This window comes from Festucalex cinctus, chromosome 2 (genome assembly GCF_051991245.1).
Source record: "Festucalex cinctus isolate MCC-2025b chromosome 2, RoL_Fcin_1.0, whole genome shotgun sequence".
Classification (NCBI taxonomy): domain Eukaryota; kingdom Metazoa; phylum Chordata; class Actinopteri; order Syngnathiformes; family Syngnathidae; genus Festucalex; species Festucalex cinctus.
The window spans coordinates 29,547,724-29,575,244 of NC_135412.1; the positions used below are offsets into that span (position 1 = coordinate 29,547,724).

The 27,521-nt window shown below is 40.8% G+C and overlaps 2 protein-coding genes across 8 annotated transcripts in view; one reads left to right on the top strand and one right to left on the bottom strand.

The window, feature by feature from the left end:
• On the bottom strand, positions 1–17,206 carry trak2 (trafficking protein, kinesin binding 2). Of its 4 annotated transcripts, XM_077514372.1 has the most exons (17): positions 17,043–17,206; positions 14,159–14,294; positions 13,893–14,084; positions 11,442–11,501; positions 10,420–10,496; positions 10,214–10,330; positions 8,788–9,003; positions 8,630–8,708; positions 8,411–8,541; positions 7,171–7,245; positions 6,949–7,086; positions 6,794–6,873; positions 5,867–6,016; positions 5,500–5,798; positions 4,989–5,417; positions 4,721–4,820; positions 1–2,304 (listed from the first exon to the last, which is right to left on the bottom strand). In XM_077514372.1, exons 2-17 carry the CDS (start codon positions 14,211–14,213, stop codon positions 1,587–1,589), a joined length of 2,916 nt encoding a protein of 971 aa, XP_077370498.1. In that variant the 5' UTR covers positions 14,214–14,294; positions 17,043–17,206; the 3' UTR covers positions 1–1,586. The 4 variants fall into 4 exon arrangements, with proteins under 4 accessions (XP_077370498.1, XP_077370499.1, XP_077370501.1 ...); XM_077514373.1 differs by lacking the exon at positions 11,442–11,501; XM_077514375.1 differs by lacking the exons at positions 11,442–11,501; positions 14,159–14,294; positions 17,043–17,206 and adding an exon at positions 11,655–11,695 and having other exon boundaries at positions 13,893–13,977.
• The window catches only part of stradb (STE20 related adaptor beta), a 15,188-nt gene continuing 4,803 nt past the window's right edge, over positions 17,137–27,521 (top strand). The window contains exons 1-8 of one of the 4 annotated variants that reach the window (XM_077514382.1): positions 17,137–17,412; positions 17,609–17,710; positions 18,312–18,378; positions 21,195–21,275; positions 21,597–21,696; positions 24,236–24,357; positions 24,452–24,560; positions 24,637–24,760. In XM_077514382.1, the coding sequence (XP_077370508.1) occupies positions 18,367–18,378; positions 21,195–21,275; positions 21,597–21,696; positions 24,236–24,357; positions 24,452–24,560; positions 24,637–24,760 (548 nt within the window). In that variant the 5' untranslated portion in view covers positions 17,137–17,412; positions 17,609–17,710; positions 18,312–18,366. The remainder of the gene's footprint in view (positions 17,413–17,608; positions 17,711–18,311; positions 18,379–21,194; positions 21,276–21,596; positions 21,697–24,235; positions 24,358–24,451; positions 24,561–24,636; positions 24,761–27,521) is intronic. The other 3 variants (XM_077514383.1, XM_077514381.1, XM_077514384.1) reach the window with 3 other exon arrangements.

Here is a 27,521-nt window from a genome sequence, read left to right on the forward strand (position 1 = left end):
GATTTTTCCATTGCTTTATTGTAAAAATGGGAGTTTACAGAAGCTTTTTCCAGGATAAGCTGAAACAAGGTGACCTCCAACTACGATCAATTTTACACAAACAGTCTCCCTTCAGTCTTACATACACACCAACATTTTACGTGGGTTAAAAAAAACATGTCAGCTAAAATACACAAACGTAAAAGGATAAAAAAACAAAAAAAAACAAAAAAAAGTGGTGTGATTTTGGTAGTCTTCCAGATCTGGACAAAAAAACAACAAACCACTACATAATATTAGTCAACATTGTGACTAATCTTTTTCATCAATAGGTTAATGTAAGAAAAACAAACTTTAAATACAAACAACAAAGTGCAGTAACTCATGGAAGTCTAGACGGACTGAAGAACAAAACATGCCAATAATACACACTCAGTGGCAAAAAGGCAAGAGAGCAACACTTCTGGCTTCTATGTAAGGCCGCTTATAATACCAGTAATAATAATAATAATAATAATAATAAAAATCCACCACACTCATACAATACCGTACATACATGCCTTGTCTGGTTCGGACCTTCAATCATTTCCCATGGACATGCTGGGACCTGGATGCAAAAATGTCTTTTTGGATGCTATGTAGGCATACAAAATTGCTGGAGAGGGCATTTTTGTCTACTGTGACATTTTATAGATATTTATGTCAGAAGTTGGGGTATTATTAAAGTTCATATGGCAAAGGACCCTCTCTTTTGTAAACATCTTTACTATCCGGGATGTCCCTAAAAAGTTCCCTATCTAAAGTTCTGGTTCATAGCCTCCCTCTGGTGGTCACTATATGTCCAATTAATGTTATATTGGTTTATCATAATATTAAATACACTGCTTATGAATAAATTCTATTAAAACACACACGCACACACATTCATCTACTATGCTACTATATTTAAAAGTTGATCATTTTGGTAGCGAAGTAATTTAGCTGGTAAAAAGTTTGGTGTAGCCAATTCTCATGCAAACAATCTAAAATATTAGCAACAAGTTTTAATATAGACGCGTGTATTATTTCCCGCTATTTAATGAACATAAAGCCCGTTTAAATTTGTTTGCCTGGGACATGTAATTACTCTAAGATTCATATTTGAATTGATGCCAATATTTTGGGGGACACTAACTCCGAAACTCATATTGAGGCCACGACGAAAGAAGCCCTTGTAACAAATCTGAATTCAAACATGAATGAACATACAGAAACCATCATTTTGGAAATCATCACAACCTGAAACGCCATCTCTTTCACATCTACATCCACAAAACCTTCCTTTCTCATTCAAGTTACGCTATATCGATACAAAGTGTCTCATTATTTATGTCCAATCATGCCCCTTTACAAAATATCCAGAGCCTTTCCACAAGGTACCACAAATCCACTGAGACAAAAGCTAAGGCCTTAATAAATAGATTCATGGCTAAAAGGAAGCTAGCGGCTAAAAACTCAGTTCAAATCTGTTGTGCTTCAAAATGAAGTCATAAAAACGTTGGGTGGGGGTGTTGAGAGGAACGGACAACACAAGTTGGAGGCGGGACTTTTCAGGGCAACGGTGGGGTTTAGGATTCACCCGAACGTGGCGATGCGTTCGAAGTGACTTTTGTGCATTTGTGTTTGAGGTTTCCCCAAGGTGATGGGGGGAGTGCCAGGGAGGTGGGGTGAGGAGGAGGCAAGGGCCGACCTGCCGGCTTTGCCGCTCGCGCGCCGATCATCGCCGGGAGGCTTTGGTTGCGCCTCAGACCGTCCAGTAGGCTCCCGCCGCCCGCCGACACGAAGGTGGCGGACGCCTGGGGGACTTTGGTAAATCCCATCTGACGCAGCCTCTCCAGAAGGTTGACGTTAAGCGGGTCCGGGGGCGCCCCACGGGCGGTGTTTTCCCGGGAGGGGCTCGGTAGGTCGGGATGCGGGGAGCGGCCGAGGTTCAAGCCGTAAACGTCTCGCAGGAACAACTCCGCCGGTCTGGACGCCAGGAAATTGTCAGCCGTGTGCTGGCGGCACTCGGATCCGGGTGAGTGAGAGGGTGAGTTGGGGGGCGTGCCCGGGAGGAGGCGGAGGAGGGGCTGCGGGGGCGTGGCTTTTGCACATGACGGCGGGGTTTCTGTGGAGACTTGTGCAGAAATCCCTCTCTCTAGGACCAGCTTGGCCAAACCACTGGCAGCCACAGGGGGGCGCCGTGCGGGAAAGGCGTCTCCCAGGCCGAGTCGGCAGGGAGTCAGAGGCGTGCTGGGTCCCGTCCTCATGGAGCTCGGCGTGTTAGCAGTGAGAGATGACTGAGTACTAGAGAGTAAAAAAAAAAAAAATGGAAACACATAATCATGATAGGCTAGTTTACTGACGTTACATACAGTATATCTGATACACGCCAAGATACACATTCAAATCTTGGTAGTGCTTTTAAAACTGCATACTCCTCTTTAAAAAGATGATGCCGATTAGCTAACTAACATACCGATGATCACTTTGGTTGGGTTTGGTTCCAACCAACTACAACTATGTATGACATTCACTTAATTTATCCTTCTCACCAACAGGTTTTGGAGGGCAACTTTTTATTTTTATGAAGGTAATCGAAAAGTATTAAAATTGTTTGGAGTAAAACACAACATGAGTTTGTCATAGCTTCTGCTATTTGGAAGTATACTGACTGATTACAAACATTAGGAAGTAGATGAAGTAGTGATACTGTGTGGCACGCAAGCTCGCTCTAGTGGTAAGCGAGAAAAATTACTGAATTACTGTCAATATGAATACAATTTACAGCATTTAAATATGAATTAAAATTGAACATTTTAGAATCAAGACTTTTTTTAAGTACATTTCGGTATCATTTAATGTTGAAAGTACATTAGCATTTAATCTTTACCATTTTTTGGAAATATTATTTCTACTTAATTATCTAAAATAGATTTTTCATTTAATTAAGTTTTTTTTTTTCCAATTCATCCATCCATCCATTTTCTTGACCGCTTATTCCTCACAAGGGTCGCGGGGGGTGCTGGCGCCTATCTCAGCTGACTCTGGGCAGTAGGCGGGGGACACCCTGGACTGGTCGCCAACCAATCGCAGGGCACACAGAGACGAACAACCATCCACACTCACAAGCACACCTAGGGACAATTCGGAGCGCCCAATTAACCTGCCATGCATGTCTTTGGAATGTGGGAGGAGACCGGAGTACCCGGAGAAGACCCACGCGGGCACGGGGAGAACATGCAAACTCCACCCAGGAAGGTCCGAGCCTGGACTCGAACCGGAGACCTCAGAACTGGGAAGCGGACGTGCTAACCACTCGACTACCGTGCCGCCCTAATTTTTTTTTATTTTACCATATTCAACATACTGCTCAAAATGTGCAGAATGTTACAGTGGCTTACACTAAATATCATTTTGCGGAGCAAAACTTCTTTCTCACTTTTGATGAATATTATGGCTACACAATTATCGTATACTTCTAAAACTGAGTATTCTTTTGATTATCCTACTGATTCATTGAGAAATTGGATAAAAATGCAAAACTTGTTTCTAGATGGAGTGGTGTGGTGATGTATTTAATTAATTTTTTCAGCCCTGTATTGAACAGTTTGGCCTAATATGTTATTTTATTTTAAAGCTGCTCTTTCTAAAAATTTGACCAAAAATACAATATACTAAATAATAATAATAATACAAATATTACAATAGCCTTTTTATTTGACCATTTATGACTGAAACCTCTTCTAACCCCGGGTTTACACCGGATGCGGTTGCGGTGCGTTCCGGCGACGCAAGCAATTAGATTCCATTCATTCGAATGGTGCAGTTTACAACGCTTGCGGGTGCGTTGCGTGTCGACTGCGTCTCAGCTGCGGCGTGCCGCAGCCCTTCCGCAAGGATAGACCTATTTTCTATTTTTGCCGGACGCCGCAGCGGTAGGCCTCCGGCAAATGGCAAGCTAGCACAAAACACATCGAGCGGGACAGGAAGACCGACGCAGTTTCGAAATAAATTTCCGGTTACCTTTCAAGATAAAACACTCGCCAGCTCCTATTTCGCAAGCATGCTAGCAAAACGTGATGTGGGCGTAGACGGGCCTGGAGTTAACGTGCGAGGTGCTCATTCACGGTTTAGACACCAGCGAACATGGACAAGGAGAGGCTTATATTGGAGTTAGAAAGCCACAAAATAATAAAAGTCCACCCCTCTTTATGCTTCTCTGTTGAGCACAGACTTTCTGTGTGTTTGTCGTTGCTTTTAATGCCACATGATCGCGCGCGGTCACGCGAGACACGGCGGGAAGTGGTCGGCGACGGAGGTGCCGGACCGCAGCTGTGCGGAGCCGGTGTGGATTGGCCAAAAAATTGACGCGTCCGGAGCACGCAGTCAAGACGCACCGCACCGCAGCCGCACCACACACGCAACCGGTGTAAACCCGGGGTAGTTAGCAGATTAACACCTTAGCTGTTCACAATGCAGACTGGATTCGGGTCAAATTTCTCACCCTCTGTCTGCACTTTTTGGCCACAGAGGGCAGTAGCGTTTCAAAATAGAATTTTCTATGTTCAGCAGCTTTAATGTCAGGCATGATGGTGGTACGTCACGGTACTTGTACTAGTATTTATTTTATTTTTTTTAGGTGGTTCATGGTTTACAAAGTTTGAGAATCACTGGCCTATTGAATCAAAAATTGCACGTGGAAATGTCGAGGCGGACTGACCTTTCAGTGACTTGTGTGACGTCACAAGGATGCAGGATGCGGCAGGTGGTGAAAGTGTAGGTGGAGAAAGTGGAGCTCTGACACTTGACTGGATTTCGGACTGCACACAAACAAGGAATCAATAGGAAATCCAAAACAGATCATGTATACGAGTTAAACCTGTTCACATATACAGTGGATGAAGAGGCAGATAATTTGAGGGCAGCAACACAAACACACACAAAAAAACAACAACAATTTGATGACCGATCATCAAGATGGTGTTTACCTGATATAGATGCACTCGACTGGACTGTTGTTGTGGAAACATTTGGACCCGACTGAGATGAGTCGGATGTCTCCGGGGCAGCTGCGGATAGCGGCCGGGATGGCGAGAGGGCAGCGGCAGGAAGAGGTGTGTCGGAAAGCTTTCTGTCTTTCTTCTCCTCAGGCGTAGATGAGCAGCGCACTTTGAAGACAATGCCGCCCTCCTCCTCATCTTCCTCTTTCCCTCTCTCTGCCGCACCTTTCTCCAACACGCCAGCCTCCCCCTCTCGGCGCGCGTCATCCTCCTCATCTTCCTCCATGTCATTCAGCCGGTAAATGGCATCCTGGGTGAGCGGACGGAAACCCTTTGTGACGACGCCGGGGTGCGGGTCCAGGATGGTGGCCAGGTGGGGCTTGGCTAGCTGCTGCCAATGATGCAGCGTCAGCGAGCCTGAAAACAAACAAAAAAAAAAAAAGCAGAAAGTGTCACACTAGTGGCAGGATCAAGCCAAGTTCTGGCTCACGACGATTACCTTCCATGGGCTTGACAATCTGAAGCTTTTCTGGCAGGAAGGTCTTGAAGACGCTGGAGCCTATCGAGAGCTCCGACAGATTGGAAAAGGAGGAGAAGACGCTGCCCATTGGCGAGCTGCAGCCGCTTCCCGCGTCGTGAGTCTCCGCCCCGGCCAGGGTCTGCAGTTTTTTCGCCCGTTCCGCCTTGAAGAACTGATGCTCGGACAAGAAGTTCTGCCGTCGAAGCGACAGGCGATGCAAGGCTTTCGTGAGATCGTTTCCACCCGGGGAGCCCGGCTGGCCCAGATGCACCTCATCTCTTCAAACGGAAAGTTACAATCCGTGAAAATCCATCGTGTTTGGTTTGACGGACTTGTGTCAAGTTACCCCTGAGAAGAGGTGAACGGCTGTGCAGTCATCACAAGAGAGTTCCGTGCAGAACCAGGAATTGGTGGGGTTGCCGAATGGGGTCGAGATGTTGATGGGGTTGACGAGTTGATGGAACGGACTGTCTGGAAGACTCGCTTCTGGGAAATCCTGGAAGGGAAGGTCCATTGACCAGAAAACTACACATTAGCATTGACACAATCATAATGCTACGGTGACTATTATAGAGTGACTTATGAACAATTCATTTTCCAACTTGGTGACATTATCACTTAAGGCCGGGAGCGCGTGACCGCGCTTCTATCGTTCAAGCTGGGAGTGCTCCTGCGCTCATCTCCCTTTAATCCCGGGAGAGCGGATATGTCATTTGGCTTTGAACAATTCTTGGTCTCTTATCCTGTCCTGGGCTTTATTCGAGCATTTACAGTTGATGCAGATTTACGGGAGTTATAAAATAAATGACGTGATTGACAATGGTGCGGGAGGAATTCAAATCAGTGTAACGCGTCGACAGTGACACACTGTTAATAAATATGTTTGTAGACAATGAGGACGTTGAAAATTTTGACGGCTTTGTAACGGAATGGATGATGAATAATTACCACTCGATTCCCCAAGGTTATTACAACTATGCGCTCCAGTGTTGAAGGTAAATATTTGACATTTGTTTGTTGATTTTTTAAAAATATATATTGAAGGTTTTTAGAATTATGTTTCTATCTGCTTCAGGAACGGAGATATCAATTATTTTAAATATTGTTGAATTTCCAGGTAAACTTCTGGTTTTTTTTTAGGAGTTACTCAAAAGTAGTCACCCATAGGTTTTAGAGGCATGTTTTGTCAGGTGCTTTAGGCTTTAATGGGTTAAGGCAGAATTCCACTCTAATATGGAATAATTTGTACCACATTTTACAGTGGCTGTCTTACCTTTGGTCCTGAACTGCAGTCTCTTCTTCAACACACAGCTCTCGCCTCATAGTGCCTTCGATCTCTGCAGCCAGCGAATCCTGCGCATGCGCACATTCATGAGCATAACATTGATCATAACGGCATGTTGTTCACATGGGTGTCCGTCCACTCACCATGGGGTAGAGGCCATAAGAGAGATGCCGTCGCATGCCAGATGGGGGGGTGTTTTTGTTACGAAGCTCCCTGATTTCCTCCTGGGACTCGTGGAGCATTTCCACACATTCTGCATTCCTCTCGGCCAGCTCGTTCAACTACAGCGGCATAGAAGTTTGATTTGCCGCTCAGTCAGAACATCTTTAAAAAGCGACCGTACGTTTGTTTGCATGATACGGTACCTCTGCTGTGAGTTGTCTCTGGGCCTCTTTGGAAGCCTGCAAGTGGATCCTCAGCTCCTCTTTCTCCAAAGCCAGCTTGATAACAATAGGGAGAATTTTGGTGACTGCTGGCTGAGTTATCCAAGCAATACAGACAGTATTGCATGAGGGCTGAACAATTTGTCAAATCCAAATCAACATGGAAATATACGAGAATGCAATTTGGGGCTTCATTTTTTTTTAAATATTTGTTTTTATTTTAGAACTGTCAACAATTACATGTTTTAATCAAGATTGTCACATCTTAGAATTTTGATTAATCATGATTAATCAATTAAAAAAAAAAAATTCCCGACAAATTTGAAGAGCACTTATGCTAATTCTTTCTACATTTCATGTTATGAGGATGTCTTCCACATTTTTTGATCCATGCACTTTTCATCCTCCTCTCTTTCTAATCAGTTAATTATTTGCATCAATTAAAATGAACTAAAAGACACCAATATTTTGACTAGAACAAATATTCTGAATGTCATATGCAAACACTTATTAAATTCTTTACTTTTGAGAAAGTGGTCATGTTTATTGCTCAAATACAAACTGCGCTACCTTGAACGGATCATCTGCGGTCAAAATTAGTGTGATTAATCTGAGTTAATACATGATTAATGCGATAATTTTTCGTGAGTAATCAATGAGTTAACACTTCAACAGCACTGATTTATTTATAAACTCGATATTGTAAATTCAATGCTTCAGAAGTGTAGTCCACATATTTACATCAGTTTAGGAAACATAAAAAGTTGAGTGAGAAAGCCAGAGATTTGTTTACATTATTGTTGTAATTTGATTTATGACATACCAACTTATGCTTATGTAATAATTTAATTTTATGACATTGTTGTAGTGAATGCTTAAAAGTGCAAATCAAAGTGCTTAGTAAGTTAACAGATCTAACTTAAGTGGATAAACTGTCTTTCATATTGATTTGTGGTTAATTTGACTCTTTTTTTTTAGTGTAAGCCTAACCTAGAAGACCAAAAAAGTTTATGAGCTGTTAAAATGCTGGTGAAATAATAAATAAATAATAAAATGTTTATTTACAAATTGCATTTGTTAAAATTACAGTGGACAAAAAAATAAACGCATATTAAATCACAATATTGACAGAAAGAAAAAATATCAATTCAATTATTTTTTAAAAAATATCAATATCAAAAAATATGCAACATGCTGGAAAATTTTGGACCCGGTTCCTCACCTCCTTGACGCGATGTTGCAGTTCTACAATTTGGGAGAGCAACTGAGCGATCTCCTCCTGGTGCCTGACCAGCTCCTCGTTCTTCTGCGACAGTTCATCAGTCATTGACACCATCTGGCTGTTGGACTGGCCTGAGGTGAGCGAGCCCAAAACACAGCACGTTTGAAAACGAAAGGACGCTGCTGTCTTCACAAAAATCGTCATTTTGATAAGACTCACGGAGCTCCTTGACACAGTCGCTCACAAGTTTCTGTTCCTTCTCCTCATAGGTGATGGTGTCCCTCTTCAGCTGGTAGGCCTGAGATGAGGTGTACTGTTACTAAGTTGGCCAATTACTCCGTCATACACGAACACTAACTTTCTGATTCACCACCAACCTCAGACCGCAGAGCCAAGTTCTCCTCCTCTAACTCCTGCAGCTTAAACTGCATTGACTCCAGTTGGCTGAGTGCGGTAGCAGCAGTTCCACCAACTAACTGAGGCGGCTTCGGTGGGGTTGAAGCGCTCGAGTCTCCCTCACACTCCTCTGAGGCACTGGCCACCATGCGCAGCAACTCATCCTTCTTACTGAGCTCGTGCTGCAGCTGATGAACCTGGTCAGGAAGCGCGTTTGATATTGAGGGGATAAGAAAAGAATATGGTAGCCTGCACACTGGTTGCAAATTAGTATTCATGTTGTATTTATTTATGTTTAATGTGAGTGACTTAAAGAGATACTTGACTCATTGAGTCAATTTGAGCTGTAAAAAAAGTTTTTTCCCTGGGTTTGGTTCGCAAACTGAGCCATGATTGGTTGTTACCCGGTTCTTTAGCACAGGTGACGTCATCTTCAGTCAACAGCAAGTGGCAAAATTAGTTTTTAAAGACATTAACTGTTCATGAAAAAATTAAATTCTCACAATAATTATAGGTAAAATATTATCTTTACGCTGTTGAAAATGGCTCAATGAGTCAAGTATCACTGAATCGCTGGTGAGATAGTTGTTTCGAAACACTACAAAATAAAAATTAAAAGAACAATTTTAATGTATTTCTGCATTTAACCCCTTGGAGGCATTTTTCCCATTTGGGGCTTTTGGATATATTTGCTGTGTAATGTCAAAGAAAAATTTCAGCAGACTGTCATAATATGTACAGGTTCAAAATGGCACCATGCGGTAACTTCTAAATTATTGCAAATAGGAGAGGGAGATTTATACCATGTTTGTTTATTAAAAAAACAAACAAACAAAAAAAATTTTGGTCACATTTACTCACATTATAAATCATATTTTCCGATATACTCGAAACCATTGTCAAAAAAAAAGAAGCAATTACAAAAAAAGAGGCATGCATAAAAAATTCTGTTGTTATGATGTATTGACTTTTTCAAGGCTCTAATTATGTCAAACATTCCAATTTGAATTTTTAAAACATATTTATACAGCATTGTTAATTTTGTGTGCCCTGCGATTGGCTGGCAACCAGTCCAGGGTGTCCCCCGCCTACTGCCCAGAGCCAGCTGAGATAGGCTCCAGCACCCCCCGCGGAATAAGCGGTCAAGACAATGGATGGATGGATGGATGTTAGTTTTGTTTAAAGCACAATACTGCTATTATTGTTCATAGAGGTCATAAAAAAAATTAAAAAAAACTATGACACTGAACATTTTAAGAAATTGAAGGAAAATATATTCATAATTGACTTAATAAAACTCTTCAAGAGCAGAGCCCATGGGCTCAAATAGCTCAAGTCGAGTACATTTAAAAAAAAAATAAAAAAATAAAAAAATAAAAAAAAATCCGACCCATGGGTTAAATTTACCTGGTCCAAGGTCTGTGCCAGCTGCTCCTCCACAGCCTCATTGCGCTCTTGCAGCAGGTGGTTCCTCTGCAGAAGCGACTGTCCGATCCGAGCTGCCAGCTCCAAGTCTCTGTCGCGCTGGTCAGTGATAACAAAAGACACACGACATCAAGACAATGATCTGATGTGGGAACCAAAACAGCTGTGCATGGCACGACGACACCAACCTCAGCCAGGAGGTGAGTGACCACTTCGATGTCATTGTACGTCTTGGTCATCTGCTCCACACGGTCAGAACTGAGGACTGGCAATACGTTGAGATCAGTTAGAGGAACGTACAAGCAAATGGCACGGACAGGTCGTGTAGCATGTGCATGCAATATGTATGCAATCCCACGAGAATTAACGGACACACTTGTGTAACATGTCAGCTTTGAAGAGCGTTTTGACCACAAGCAACATGAATTTGCCAATTGCCAAGAAATTGCCTTTTTAAAGAGTGACACAGTGTTACGTCAATTCCTACAGTGGAGTGAAAACTGTAATAGTAATAGCTCACTGTGTAACACCTGGGTAAATTGCTTGAGTTGACAAAAAGTCCTTTGACAGCAAAATGCAGCAAGAAAACCTAATCCTATTATTGCATTTTGCCAAAAATTAGGGATGCACCCATGACACTTCTTTCAGACCGAGTACGAGTTCAAGAACTTAAAATTTGAGCGCTCACCAATACCGAGTAGCAATAATTGATAATGCTATTAAAACTTGCAACTGTGATCAAAATATGTTTCATTTGTATATTTCATAAAAAAACAGAAAATGTATACTTTTTTTGAACATGGCATAAATGTCACTAAAATAGAGCACTTTTTAGAGTAACAACTCATTACGGTCTTGTCACACATTTCCCTGCCACAAAAACATTTCTGTAAACTATAACACAGTATTTTAACCACCCAAAATGAAGTAAAAGGTCAATTAAGGTGTAATTTTCCTCATAATCAAGGAAGGAAACTACTTCAAATAGCCATCATATTAGGATTGCCTCTAAAAAAATAAAAAATAAATACATGGCCATGTACCCGTAAAGAAGTTGCTAGTGGTCATCTTGTGACACGTTACACGGAACCAGACTGATTTGACAACTTGTGAAAACGAAATTGAGAACCAAGTGGAAAAGCAGATGCGGGAGCCACACTGAAGTCCCCTACCTCACGCTAACGCTAACCAGGTAGGTCAAGAAAGATACCTTTGGAGAAGTTGTGGGAGGCAGAGTGGGAATGGGAGGGGTGGTCCAAAGATAGATATGCTAGTGAGAGATAAAAGAGAGGGGAGGGAAAGAGAAGAATGCTAAACAGATTGCAGCAAAGCAGAGAGGAAATGCAGCGAGAGAGTGAGACCTCCATAAATTCATTTAACACGTTAGTTCTACGTGTTGATTTGTTAGGTCTACATTGAGCACCTGAGTTTACGTCACCAGCTGAGTGCCGTTCTGCCTTTTACCTGTTTGAAGAGAAGATGCAGTTCTATTCAATCAGCCAGGAGACCAATAGACCAGCTTACTGAGCACGTGTGCTTCATATTCATTTAGAGAATGAAATACCTCCTAAGCACAGAGGCATTTTTCCAAGCGAAGCAGCTGGTGCTGTAATCCAAGGCCAACTCTGACCTCTGGATGTAAACATGAACCGCAACCAAGCTCAGGCCAAAAATAACTGGGTGCCATCTTTGTTATAGTCCTAGTCCTTCTTCTGTCTGGACATAAAGCTTTAAAGGCGGGGTCTTCCGTTTTCACTTTTGTTTGTTTTGTCAACAGCGGGACGTTTCTGTGGACAGACAGTTGTTTACCCCTCCAGCCGATCGCAGCGGGGGGCTCACTCACTGTCGGCAGACGGGGGCGGGCGAATTTGGCGGCTGCATGACGTCACTCCCGCGGCAACTTGACAGCGCACGTTTTTCTTTCTTTCACTCACTCACTCACTCACTCACTCAAACTATGAGTGAGTGAGTGAGTCGGCCCCGTCTGCCGACAGTGACACGCCCCCCACCACCCCCCGCTCTGCGATTGGCTGGAGGGGTAAACAACTGTCTGTCCACAGAAACGTCCCGCTGTTGACAAAACAAACACAAAATGGCAAAATACAGGCTGGGGGGTCGGGGTAGAGACAAAATCACCACCACACATTAACAGAAGCCCAGAGGTGTAGATTGAGAAAGAGTTCATGGGTATACATCCTGTATTTATATAGTGCATTTCCCTGAGTGAAAACGGAAGACCCTGCCTTTAACTTCAATACCTTGATTTATTTATCATAGTTCATCGCTTCTTGTTTGGTTAATGATTTTTTGTGCCTGCCTGTGTTGCACTCTGGGTTTGATAATATTGCATCTCAACTGCAAAAACTACATTTATGTAGGAGCGTGACAATATATTGTTATCATGACAAATCGTAATACTTTGTCTCCCAATAGATTATCGATATGCCTACGCAAGTATTGTGATATTTGTAGTTAATATCCAGCCACTACTCCATTGTTCATTACTTATTGAGCAATTACTTATTCAAGTTGCCCTATATGTTAAAGTAGTCATGACCTTAATCTGCAGATTAATCTGATTCAAAACCATATTGTCACTGAAAAGAGCTAATTATTTCAAGGTCGTGAAAGAGTGTATTTGTCAAAACTGAAAGAAATATGCCTTGTGTTGAGATCCCTGGTACTATAACAAACATATTGTACCCCACTGGCAGATAGATAGTCTTTAAAGGATCTGTTTTGTTAAACTATGCAGATTAAGTATCATAAATAGCAATTTATGAGCCAATTTATGACATTGCAAAGGGAGAAAGTAACGCCGACTTGTACTGTATCTTATTTAGATATACTGTACTGTGAATACAAGCATTCACACAAACAGGCATTTCCTGTTTTTCAAGGATTTTACTGAAACTACACACACACAGAGACACACAAAACTCAAAATCCCATCACTAGAAGAAGCCTCTCCTTCCCAGTTTGCCTCAATCTTGCTACCGCAAGCAGACAACAGGCATCATCATCCTGATACTGTCTCCAAAGGTGGAAAACTAGTGGGACGACTTTGTCTCCCGTGTGACTAAAAAAAGGCTGATAAGAATAACGGCTTTACAGCGTAAAAGGGGATAATGTCGAAGCCAACATGTGACGAGCATGTGCAGAGTCAGATCCACTGTAATTCCCTGTGATTGGAATTAAAGAGTGAAAAGGGTGCCATCATCACATGTCCAATAGACATACATGCATACACACATCCCTACGACGCACTGTCGTGTTTGTTTAACCACAAATAAGGATGTATTTACAGTTGCACCTGCCTGCTAGGGTTACATATATGTTTGGGACAGTTGTAAACAACTATTTTCTTAAGCAACAATCCTTTAAATGTGTGACAAAGCATGCACAAGCACTGCAAAAATATCCCGAAAGCAGTGTGTTTTTCTATGGACGGGCCCTCGCGAAAAAACAAAAACAAAACAAAAAACTCATGTCACCGCTAACAAATTTGAGACGTAGGCTTTTTTTTTGTTTTAACTTCCGTAATTTCTCAAGAATATACTGCACAATGCATTCGTGTGTATGTCTTGTGTGTATCTTTTTTTTTTTTTTTTTCCGGCATTTTTTTTCTTCCTCACGTGTAATGACATCGAAAGATGCTTACCCATGTAGCGGAAAGTCTCCTCTGCCAACATGGGGGAGATGGCGCTGTGTTGGGTGGGGCCTTCATCTGGGGAGCAGGTCGGGGAAACCACCCAGTCCTGACTGTCTGACAAGTAGAACGAGCCCGATTCCACCGAACCAGAACCCACTGAGCTGGAGCCGTAGGGCCTGCTGCTGCTTCCCAGGCCCTCATCTGTGCGTCACAAGAAATGATCAATCACAGAAGATGATGTCTGGGATTGTAACTTTACTACCACACACACACACCTGTCTCGGTGCTGGACTCCTTCTTCTCCACGGCTCGCGGTTTGACTTCAAACATGTTAGGACTAGGGGGAGGGTGCTGTGGGGGTCACTTCACATCCTGCCCCAAAAGTGGTGGATGGTGGCCTCACACAGTTACCTACAGAGAGAGGTGATGAAAAAGAACAGAAACTTCTTTTAATTCAAGTGAATTATCAAGTTATTTATTTTGTTATTTTTATTTAGAACTGTAAAGAAAAAAACAACCAGGTATATTTTTATGAAGAAAACACTTTGTTCCATCATTTGTGTGCTACTGCTATATATATATATATATATATATATATATATATATATATATATATACACATTAGGGGTGTGAATTGCCTAGTACCTGACGATTCGATTCGTATCACGATTCACAGGTCACGATTCGATTCGATAAAGATTAATCCCGATACGAATTTATATTTATTGATTGTTGCGATTTTTTTTCATTCAAATTTAGAAAATACTAATCAGTAAGCTTGTAGAGTGTAAGATTTATATGAAAATGTATTATTTATTTATCTGAAATTTCAGTCTTATAGAGTTTGTAATTTGTTTCATGTTTGAACAGCATTGAAATAAAATATTAAGGCTTAATGTTCCGTTCATATAACATTCTTCCATGCTTAAGGTGTGAATCCTAAAAAAAAAAAAAAAAAAAAAAAAAAAAAAAAAAAAAAAAAAAATCGATTTTGCCGATTATTGAATCGATTCGAGAATCGCGCGCTGTAGTATCGCGATATATCGCCGAATCGATTTTTTAACACCCCTAATATATATATATATATATATATATATATATATATATATGTTAACTAGAACTTTTAACTTATAGATTTTATTTATGCTTCTCCTTATTGAACAATTTTCAAGATTTGCAAAATGTAAATAATAATAAACATTTAAACAAATAAATAACTCATTGTACAGCAAATGAAATTTTCCAAAATTTCTCAAATGTTAATCTTTTTACTTTGTTTTAATTTCAAACATACACAGAAGGTGCAGAGCATTACCAGGGTCAGCAACATCTCTTATAATGTTAACTAAGTAATTGTTCCCTGAAGACCTAAGTTAACACAGTTTGATCTATTAGCGGCCGTCTTAGTCTTCAAAAAGGCATGATGAACATCGGCGCCGATATCGTGCTGCTACCCAACCTTATTTCAATTTATCGGTACTCGCGATGGCGCCCAATACCGGCATCGGCTACCCTTGAGACCATTTTACAACCAAGAACTAGAAATTAGAAAATAAAAGATTTTTTTTTTTTTAAATGCCATTAATTTTATGCAATTTTAAGGGAAGAATAGTATATTGGGTTATATAGTAGGCCTTTCTTAAAAATTATATGACATTGTTTTTTTGTAGAAATGTTATGGATCAAAACTAATAGTGGTATCTGTATTGGTGACTACTCAAGATTTGAGTACTCATACTGGACTTCGGTCTTTAAAAAAAAAAGTGTTATCTGTGTGTGGTTCCTATTCCCCATTATCTGTTTACACTATTCGAAAATAAGCATCAGAAAAGATGAAGTCTCTGAAAGCCTAACTGCCAGCGTCGTTGACCTTGTGGCCAGACACACACACACACACACACGCACACGTGCCTGTGCAAGCATAAGACAGACAGAAGAGAGAGATAGGAAAGAGCTAGCAAATCCTTGCGAAAAGCTCGTTCTCAGCTTACATAAGAGAAGGGTGGCTGAAAGTGTTAGGCAGACTGATGTGATGCACGCTATACTGCAGCCATGCTGTGCAGTATTATACTGACCCATCAATAGCATCTAACAATTTAACAAATGAATAGTTGCACGCACAAGTTAGCCTCAGGGCGCATTGTGTTGGCACGTACTGTAGACCAGGAGTACATGTTGCCTGTGGGCACCAGGTCGCTGCCACGGACATGAGTTGCAGGCCTGTTCTAAAAATAGCTCACCAGTGGTGGGACATTGTGATTTCCTCGGCGGTTGGGAAAATGGATGGATGGATGAGAAATCAATACCATGATCAGTGCCTTCATATAGATGAATATTGAATACTGTTAATAATAACATACAGTTAGAGGTCATTTGGGGCCAATTCAGTTTTTCAGTGGGACATGGGTACCCAAGAAATAGGTTTCAGTTTGAAAAAGGTTGGTCATATGACCCCGGCTGTACACAGTCATCCAACAATTCAAAAAGCAACAATCAAATTCAAGTCCTGTAAAACTCACACAATGAGCTTTCTTCTCGTCGCGTTTAAAAGGAGATGTGGAGTGTGACAGAGTGACTGTGAGTCATCTCATGAGTCACATTCATACAGACATTTGCTCAACTTGCAGCCATTTTCATTTGATTTCCACGTTGTTTACAATTTGGTCTGGAATAGAAACCAACACATCTCCTTGGGATGGGATTTCTCTTGAGGTTAATGAAGTATTCATTGCTTGTGAATTAGCGTATCAGCGGAAATGACGGAACCCACGTTCAAGTTATCTCAGAAATCATTTATTAGATCACTACCGTGCACATAACCAAACAGATGACCATTAATGTAAAATAAGCGACAAAAGTATTACACGCAATGACGCTAACCCTTCGTTAGCCACTGTCATTGCTAACACACCGATGACCACGTTATTACGCTTTTCTCTCAGGATATTCTTATATTTTCGTTAGGTTAGTTCCTGTACAATAAAATGACCAATGTGTTCATGTATCATTTTATGCATTAGAAATCGTCAGAGAATATTTTTGCTCGGAGGGGCGAGGATGATGACAGCTTCATTGGCGCGCATGAAAATAAGCACTTCCGCTCTAAGAACTACATCTCGATCTTTCAATGAAATAACGCTGAAAAGCGGACTTACTTACCCTTTATCGATATAATTCTACGACATGAGGAATTCCGGTGAAATGTGCAAGGAGATTGCCAGAGTCGCCTCTATCAAGAATCGCCAAACACGGAGCAAGAGGAAGTAGGGGAGGAGCGGGGGAACGTGAGGCTGCGACGGCAAACTGCGACGGATGACCATTTCGATGATGTCATCACCACGCGACAGACAGCCATCTGTGTTAAATTAAATATCTTGCACAATTTACCCTCATTCGTGTTTAAAATGTTCAGTGTATATAATTTGGTCACGACATGATTAATGTTATTTGAAAATGTGTGGACAAAAAAACATTTTCTGTGCAGTGTTTTGACGTAAATGCGTCGAAGACCTACAACTGGGGAAACAAGGTAAGGACGTTTGCTGCCCTAATAATGTACAAACACGGTTTTAAAGCAGCAACAATTATACCCCGAGGCAGGTGTGTTAAGAAAAAATATGAAATGTGCAGCTAATCAACTTATGCCAAACAAAGTTATGTATTATAGTTTTTTTGTGTGTGTGTCTTCCTTAGTTTAATCTCATGTGATTGAATTGATCCTACAGGGATACAAACTTCAGACTTGATTGTATATTTGCATCTCATGTCTGACTAGCCCCTGTATTTCCCTTCTTGGCCAGTTCCTCCAGGTCAGCTGATACATTCAGGTAAGATGGAATCTGAGTTGGAGTGATTATTTTTGATGATTTGATTTTGCATAGTTCGATTTAGGTCTTGTGGGGCGACAAAATATCCGTTTGAAGAAGTGCAAGTGATTTTTCTTTAACATTCAACATTTAAGTTTATACAAATCTTAGTCAAGTCAAATGAATACTCTTAGACTATTAGAGTGACAATAGAACTCACACATTTAAACGAGGCTTAAGTGCAATGAACTAAAGTAAATACAGTAAAGTACAGATTATTATTATTTATTTATTTTATATCTACAGGGACATTTATGTTGTGATGTTTTCAGGTGAGGTGCGTTCATAATATACTAACCAACACATTTCTGGGCAAACACACTATCAAGAACACATTGGACCTCAAATGTGGCAAAAAAAAAAGAAAAGAAAAGAAAAACTAGAGCTTTTCGCTTCAGTTTCTCACCTGCTCACTTTTTATTTTGTGTGTAATTAATTGCCTTGAAGATAGTCAAACAGAGTGATAGCTGAGTGGCTGGGATTGGATGGATTCAGTCTGCCTGTTATTAGGCAGCTGCATTTCATTCTTCCAACATTTTCTCTCTCCAAATGTCTTGTGCAGCTCTTGGGTGGACGAATGCCAAAACCTGTGATTTGAGTGGCGCCTTAAAGACTCCATGTCTTTCTTGGTAAGCCTTTTATGAAGTGTGGTGATGGGTTTGTTTCTTCCTTTTTTTATCGCCAAGTTTGTTGCTATGATACGTAGTGAAATCAAATTGATCTTCTGTAATTCAGTAATAAAGACTGTATTCTGCACTTACATTTCATACAAATGTGTGACTTATTTACACCTCTTTATAGAAAAGTGAAATAAGAGGTGTTATTTTCTAAAATGTGTACTGTATTTGACCCACATTTGTCGAAATCTGTAGACTTGAGTACATCGCAAATGTTCATTACTCCTGGCATGTGAGACAAGTTAGAGTATAATTATGTCAAAGGTCAATTCAAGTCATCTTTATTTACATAGCGCTTTCAAAAAGCCTTAGCTGTCACAAAGCGCTTTACAGAAACACAACAAAACAAACATAACAAACATTATTTAGGGATGAAACGGTTGAACCCATGCAAACAATTTCTCCGGTAATGAACCTTGATGTGGTGGTCTTAGTTACCCTAGTCTGATTGGGTGTACTGCCAAATTATCTGGAATGACACGGTTTATGTCATTGCTCACCATCGGGACTGACATTGTGACAAATCCAAAGCACATCTCTGCCAATATAATGCTTGTCAGTCAACATTTATACTTGGGTCACTTTTGTGTTTTTCTTTATTCGGGGCTAAAAGTTTTGGCAGCTCTACCACTTGTCATCATGATAGAGAAATCCAGACTCACCATCTCCCAGTAGTATTTTGGGCAAGGTGATGGCTTGCATGAGACATTGAGCGCCCTCTACAGATTCTCAATATTATTTTAGTCTGGGATCCGAGAGAGCCACTCCTCAAACTTGATTTTGGTGTCTAGGTTTTGGACCATTTGTGATGTTTGGGTCTTTTTCTTTTTAGAATTTTGAGTGACAACCTAACCCCAGACTGGCAGCAGACTTCTTGATGTTATTCTAGTTGAAGATATCAGCATATCAAAGGTTTCCTCTGGCCACAGCATTTTTTATTCCCCCAGCACTATTCTTCAAAGTAGGAGCAGCATTTTTATGGTGGAAAGCCTGCCATTGTTTCTCTAATAAATACAGAATCAAGCAGTTCAATTTTGGCTTCATCTGGCCAAAATTCTGACTTACAAAACTCGTCCCAATATTTCAACTTTTTCTCAGGTAGATTTTGATCTGCAGCTGTGAGAGAAAAGGTGCTTTTCTAGGACGGTGACTATGAGGTCCACCATGATTAATAGTCCAGTTCAGCAAAAGCATCAAATCCAGTCTGGCACCAACCATTGTTTTCCACTTCAGTGGCTTTTTGTTGACATTTATTCTTTATATTGTGTTTTCGAGTCAACCATGACCACACATACTTTGACAGACTTTATTTCTTTGGTTTTTGTGTTTGTTTATGATGCAACACATCCGTCCTAAAAATTGAGAAATGCTTTGAAATGGCAGAAAAGCCGCTTTTGCAGTGCATCATCTGTGCATGCTTTTCATAAATACTAACTGGCCAGTTTAGAAACCATAGGGTTGTTGTTGTTTTTTTTTTTTTTTTTACACATGTACACTATACACAAAGATAAGATGGGAGAATACATAAAAAATAAAAAAATAAAAAAAACGTTTGAGAGTATGTGGACATATGGAGATGGATACTTAGCAACCGCATAAAGCGTGCACAATGGTACACACTGTCCAATTTCTTCAGGTGATGTACTGGTGCATTTATAAAAAGCTTTTCACCCTATTCCAATAAAGGTAAAAATGTTGCAGAATTGCAATGTGTCCTTGCTATAAAAGAAAAACAAGGTTTGTTAGTTTATTGTAGAATAGAAGAACACCAATTTGAGCTTCAGTTTTCCAGCAAAGCCCTCAATATGTGGCTTAAATTAAAAGACAGATTTTGATCAATAATACTTAAGTACTGATTGCTGGCGACTATTTGAATCGTTGCTCCTTTTGCAGTTTCAATCTTAGGGAGAATTTAGGGGATGGTTGAGAAATGAAAAAAGGCACACCAAGAAGTGTAGGAGGTGCAGATGCCAGGAAAGTTACATTTTAAATAAAAAAAAAAACATCAGTGATGTGATGAAGGCTGTGCCAAAACGTCATCTGTCACAGTAAATGTTTTTTATTTAATATTATATATTTTTTTATTTATGGCTAAGGAAACCAATACAAATAAGAAATAAATAACGAAAATAAAAAATAAACAGAAAAAGTAAAATAAATAAATAAACAATAGTGCTCTGGTGAAGGCTGTGCTGAAATGTCATCTGCCGCAATATTTATTTATTTTTATTTATGTTTGAGAAAACATTTGGATTTGCCTGAATTTAAAAGCAGCTTTAATTAAGTTAAATGAGACTTAGTGCACACCATCAAGGGCAGACTTTAAAAAGTTAAGTTTGTTCAATTGCAGCGGAGGTCATCGGCAAAACAATAAAAACAGCATTTGACACATTTTGAACGAGAACATTGCTGTAGAAAAAAACAATAGTAGACCTAAAACAGATCCCTGAGGGACTCCTTTCGAAACATGGTGGAAGGAAGAGGACAACCCAGCAAAATGAACACAATTTGAGAACCAGTCAGCCAACAACAGCATCAGGAAGACCAATATCACCAAGGTTGAAAAATGGGAATGGTCCTACACCTTTTTGATCACTCGTGTCGCTCAGAACTCACCCCACGCAGCTTGTATCACATGCCAGAAGCTTCTCTGTATCATCGGCCCTCCCTCCCTTGCATGCCAGACATTTCCCCCCCAGGCTCCGCCCTTCCCTGTTGCGGGGTGTCTCACCTGTGCTTGCCTCCCCTCCTCGCTCCTCCTTCACCAGGACTGCTCCTGCATCTCCCACACTCAGGTCCAGCCCATGGACATAGACGAGTGCTATGAGGACACCAGTCAGCATCTCTTGGTCAGTAGCACTAGACAGACAGAAAGACGCTTGATGGACGTAATCACTTTCATTCCTGTCATCAAAATCGAGATTGCTGACCAATCTCAGCACAAGTTGATAATTATTCATGTTTGTACTGGTGTATTTGCCCGTCTTTCTTCTTTTGTCTCTATGCCTTACATAACATTTAAAATGCATCCAGGAAAATATGGCTTGTGCCCACATTACAAAAATAGAAATACAACTGCATGGGTTTAATTCATTGAGTACTTTTCAGTTTTATTTTTATTATTATTTTTTTTAATCTGAAGAAATGTGGAACGATGTGGTTTACTGCAGGGCTCCGGGAGCACCCCACAACACCCGGCAATGGGATGCGGTGATGACATCGCAGCATTGTCAGCAGAGCCGGCCCATTACCAGTTCCTCGTTGAGCTGGGTGAGAGAACTCACAGTTGACTTGTTTATTTTACTTTCATTGTGTTCATTTAAAATGGTATTCTGGCAAAGCAGCAAGGTTTTTATAGTCAGTGAAAAGTAATAAGAAATTATTTTGTTAACAAAATTGAATAAAAACTGAAATGTAAAAAAAAAAAAAGGAAACTGGAACTACATATTACGTTTCTAAGACTATTATTTCACAAATGTCAATTTTGAGCTTTTGAGGTTCATTTGAAATGTATTTACTTTATGGATGAAGCAAGTTGAGAATAGTTTACTATATTGTGCAATACTTGTTGACCTTTATTCTATTTCTTGAACTTGACCAATACTACACTATGGAGGACCAAAAGTGCCAACATTAAATAAATAAATACACCATTAAATAATTAAATAAAAGTGTCATTAATTAATTAAATTCACTATGGTTATTATATATATATATATACAGTGGGGCAAATAAGTATTTAGTCAACCACCAATTGTGCAAGTTCTCCTACTTGAAAAGATTAGCGAGGCCTGTAATTGTCAACATGGGTAAAGCTCAACCATGAGAGACAGAATGTGGGGAAAAAAACTCAGAAAATTACATTGTTTGATTTTTAAAGAATTTATTTGCAAACATGGTGGAAAATAAGTATTTGGTCAATACCAAAAGTTCATCTCAATACTTTATGTACCCTTTTTTGGCAATAACGGAGGCCAAACGTTTTCTATAACTCTTCACAAGCTTTTCACACACTGTTGCTGGTATTTTGGCCCATTCCTCCATGCAGATCTCCTCTATAGCAGTGATGTTTTGGGGCTGTCGTTGGGCAACACGGACTTTCAACTCCCTCCACAGATTTTCTATGGGGTTGAGATCTGGAGACTGGCTAGGCCACTCCAGGACCTTGAAATGCTTCCTACGAAGCCACTCCTTTGTTGCCCTGGCTGTGTGTTTGGGATCATTGTCATGCTGAAAGACCCAACCACGTCTCATCTTCAATGCCCTTGCTGACGGAAGGAGATTTTCACTCAAAATCTCTCGATACATGGCCCCATTCATTCTTTCCTTTACACAGATCAGTCGTCCTGGTCCCTTCGCAGAAAAACAGCCCCAAAGCATGATGTTTACACCCCCATGTTTCACAGTGGGTATGGTGTTCTTCGGATGCAATTCAGTATTCTTTCTCCTCCAAACAGGAGAACCTGTGTTTCTACCAAAAAGTTCTATTTTGGATTCATCTGACCATCACACATTCTCTCAGTCCTCTTCTGGAGCATCCAAATGCTCTCTAGCGAACCGCAGACGGGCCTGGACGTGTACTGGCTTCAGCAGGGGGACACGTCTGGCAGTGCAGGATTTGAGTCCCTGGCGGTTCAATGTGTTACTGATTGTAGCCTTTGTTTCTGTGGTCCCAGCTCTCTGTAGGTCATTCACTCTGTCCACCGTGTGGTTCTGGGATTTTTGCTCACCGTTCTTGTTCTCATTTTGACGCCACGGGGTGAGATCTTGCATGGAGCCTCAGATCGAGGGAGATTATCAGTGGTCTTGTATGTCTTCCATTTTCTAATAATTGCTCCCACAGTTGATTTATGTATACCAAGCGTTTTACCTATTGCAGATTCAGTCTTCCAAGCCTGGTGCAGGTCTACAATTTTGTCTCTGGTGTCCTTCGACAGCTCTTTGGTCTTGGCCATAGTGGAGTTTGGAGTGTGACTGACTGAGGTTGTAGACAGGTGTCTTTTATACCCCAATAATGAGTTAAAACAGGCGCCATTAATACAGGTAACGAGTGGAGTCTCGTTAGACCTCATTGGAAGAAGTTAGACCTCTTTGACAGCAGCCAGAAATCTTGCTTCTTTGTAGCTGACCAAATACTTATTTTCCACCATGTTTGCAAATAAATTCTTTAAAAATCAAACAATGTAATTTTCTGATTTTTTTTTCCCACATTCTGTCTCTCATGGTTGAGCTTTACCCATGTTGACAATTACAGGCCTCTCTAATCTTTTCAAGTAGGAGAACTTGCACAATTGGTGGTTGACTAAATACTTATTTGCCCCACTGTATATATATATATATATATATATATTTCTATATTTAATTATTATTATAAACTCGCCCATCAAAGTTAGTGGGCGGGTCCTAACACCTGATTGGTCAAAACTAATACTAAAACTAATAGTTTATTAGTTTTATAAGTATTAGTTTTATAAAACTATTTATTGGTTTCAGCATTTTACAAAAAATGAAAAACAACAGAATACCAGACTTAATCTAAAAACTACTTAAAACTAACTGAATTTAAAAAAAAACCCAATACCGTTAAGTTAAATTTACAAATAACTATAATGAAAAATCCCAATCTATTATACGTTTCACAAAACATAAAAGAGTAATGATTTTACATTACGCGACAGGTATCATGAATGAAAAATTGGAACAGTTCAAAATTTAATTCCGATTTTAAATGTGAACTCTGCTTGACATAATGGATGTTAATAGCAAGTTGAAAGCTTGGTTGTCAAGGCGTTGGTCATGTTTGTGACAGGATGGGGCTTCAACAACCTGAGCCAGGTGCACATGGCGCGTCACACTCCAACTGGGCAGCTGGTGGCGATAAAACAAACAAACCTGGATGAGTGCACAGAGGAGGAGCTGCTCCAGCTCCTGGTGAGCCCGGTTTAGGATTAGCGCCATCATTTTTGATACCAAAGGACATTTTCCATTCTGACAGTTGGATGTTCCCTTCCGTCTCTGCCCCCAGAATGAGGTTTTCCTGTCCAGGCGGTTACGTCACCCAAACCTGCTGACGTTCCGACTGGTCTTCAGTTCTTGCTCCCAGCTGTGGGTCCTCACGCCGCTCATGGCCTACGGTCAGTTAACCCCAATCGAAAAAAACCCCAGTGGAGGCGACTATGGTTTCAACTTGTTCACTGCCGTGGCTCACAGGATCTGCACATTTTCTAATGAGAACATATTTCCCCGATGGAATGAGCGAGTCGTTGATAGCGTATCTGCTGTTTGGCGTGTTGCAAGCCTTGGAATACCTGCACCGTTTGGGATACGTTCACAGGTATGTAGCGGCTTTCCTCTGTTTTGACAACACAAGACCTTTTCTTCATTCAACAGGGAAATCACTTGGGGCGAGTGGGGAAAAAAGTCGACAACATTTTTGCCCGAGGCTTTGCTAGCACCGTGTTTGGATGTGGAATCCATCCGATTATTTGATGGATTAATTGCTAGGAAAATCGAGTCTAAAAAGAGTCAAAGAATGGCAGTCCTAAAGTCAATTCTTTTTCGTCGTATTTGCAAATACATTTAAACTTACTTACAATTACGTTTACACCACAGATTTCGAACGCCAGTCCACGAGGGCCGCAGTCCTGCATGTTTTAGATGTTTCCCAACTCAAACACAGCTTGTTGATTCAAAGCTCTGCAGGAACCTGAGACTGATCCTCATTATATGATTCAGCTGTGTTTGAGGAGAGAAACCTCTAAAACATGCAGGACTACGGCCCTCGAGGACTGGAGTTTGAGACCTGTGCTTTATACGTACTTGCAATTGCATTCAAACGTATTTGCAAACATGTTTGGACATATTTGTCAGTCAAAACTGTTTACTCCACATTGGCAGTTTCACGCTTCTGTCGATTCTTATCTTCAGAGAAGGCAATAGCAGACAATTGACACTAGGTTGCAGAAGTGAGTAACATGAGGTGCAACTCAGTCACAGTCTGGTACATGCGAAGTATAATACAATAAGAGAGGTAAAACACATCTTTTTACGAATTAACACGCACAACAAAAATGGACATTATGGAACATAAAACTAATAAAGGGAACGATTTACATCTTCAGCTGCATTGTATGAGTGAGTGACGTCACTGTTTCAGCACATTGATGTCTCATGTTTACAAACTGGAAATAGTGTTTCTGTGTTGAGTTTGTCTGATAAAGGGTCAAAATATTAAAGGGGAAGTCAACCGCCTCACAATTTATTGCCAATAATAGTTTAAATATGTTATTTTAGTTAATATTGCGTTAATGTAATATGAGCTAAGCAGCAAAATCTAGCAGTTTTTATCAGTATCAGAAGGCGGCCATTTTGTCACTTGCTACGGAGGGAAAATGACATAATTACTCAGGTCTCCGGCAACAACCAATCACAGCTCAGCTTCAGAAAACAAGTGAGCTGTGATTGGTCGTTGTAAAGTAAGCTGTGATTGATCATTACCTGAGCAGCTGTGGTGTCATCTTCAATTGACATCGCCCCCTGGGGTGGATAAAAACGGCTGGATTTTGTTGCATAACTCATATTCCACAAATGTAATATTAATCAGAATGTTGTGTTTAGATGTTACGTGCCGGGGTGGCACGTAATTGATGGTGTGGGGCGCAGGTAGCACACAAGGAAGGAGGTGGGGGGAAAACAGGAGCACAGAGGGGTGGACATGACGGGGGAAACTCAGGAGACACGAACACGCAGACACTACACCTCAAAGAATAAACAAAATGGAGCCACCGCTCCCGAAACGCCAACTGTCAAAGTGCACCGAATGAATACTGACTGGTCAGGTAACAACGGTTATGGCGAAGGTAGTGATGTGCTTCTCGGGTCGAATCCCTGAAGCGTGTGCCGAGTAATGCAGATGAGTGGTTCATGAACGGCGTGTCAATGCGTGTGCTGATGACGTACGTGGTGACGTTTGAAGCCCCACGAAGCAGGTGTACCACGTGACTGATTCAGGAAATGATTCGCTAGGTTTGAGTGTAGTTCGAAATAAAAGCGGCAAAGAAACGCTATGGATTCCCCTTCACTTTTTGTGTTTTCGGGTCCCTTATTGCGCTACTTTTTTTGCTTTTGGCATTCGATTTGACGAGCTTCTTTTTGCGATGGAACCAGCAAGAAAGAAATTTTCCCTTGTTTAGGAGCACTTTGAGCAGATCTCACCTCAGAAGGTAATGCACTGTAATTACTGTACTATTTTAACAGATTCCAATCATAAAATAAAATAAAATGTGACAACACATAAAATTCACATTTTTCTGTTCACAGTTGAAAGTCCCCTTCAGTACTGGGAATCACAGAAATCTACGCGTCCAATTCTATACAAACTTGCTATCTCATATCGATGCACCCCTGCTTCATCAGTACCATGTGAAAGAGTTTTTTTCCAAAGCAGGTGAAATTCTCTGCAAAAAAAAGAAACCGCCTGAGTCCAAAAACTTCGGAAAAAATAGTTTTTAAATAAAAATGAATAAGCACTTTATTTTACCTCCTTATTTCACATTTTCACTTGTTGCATAAGCACAAACATAGACAAAGTAACACAGAACAATTCATGTTAAAACACTCTTCAAATATATATTCTTTTGTATTTAGAGCATGATTTACACCCCACCATTTTATTGCATGCACCAAGCATGTTATACATTTTTCTGTCCACATGATGGCGTAGTCGAGGAAATGAATCATCTTGAAGCCCCGACGTGTGTGTGAAGCATTTCACTGCAGGGCTTCATTGCTTTACGGGGCTTCATTTTGCCATCACTAGGCGAAGGTCCTAAGTGAATGGAAAATGGGCAATTAATAAATGGACGAGTTTATGGCGAATTGTGCACCCCACGAAAGACAGTGGACACTAAAACAAAACCAAACCAAACAAACTGAAGAGCATAGAGTAGTGATGTGCTTCTCGGGTCGAATCCCTGAAGCGTGTGCCGAGTAATGTAGATGAGTGGTTCATGAACGGCGATTCAATGCGTGTGTCGATGACGTACGTGATGACGTTTGAAGCCCCGCGAAGCGGGTGTACCACGTGACTGATTCAG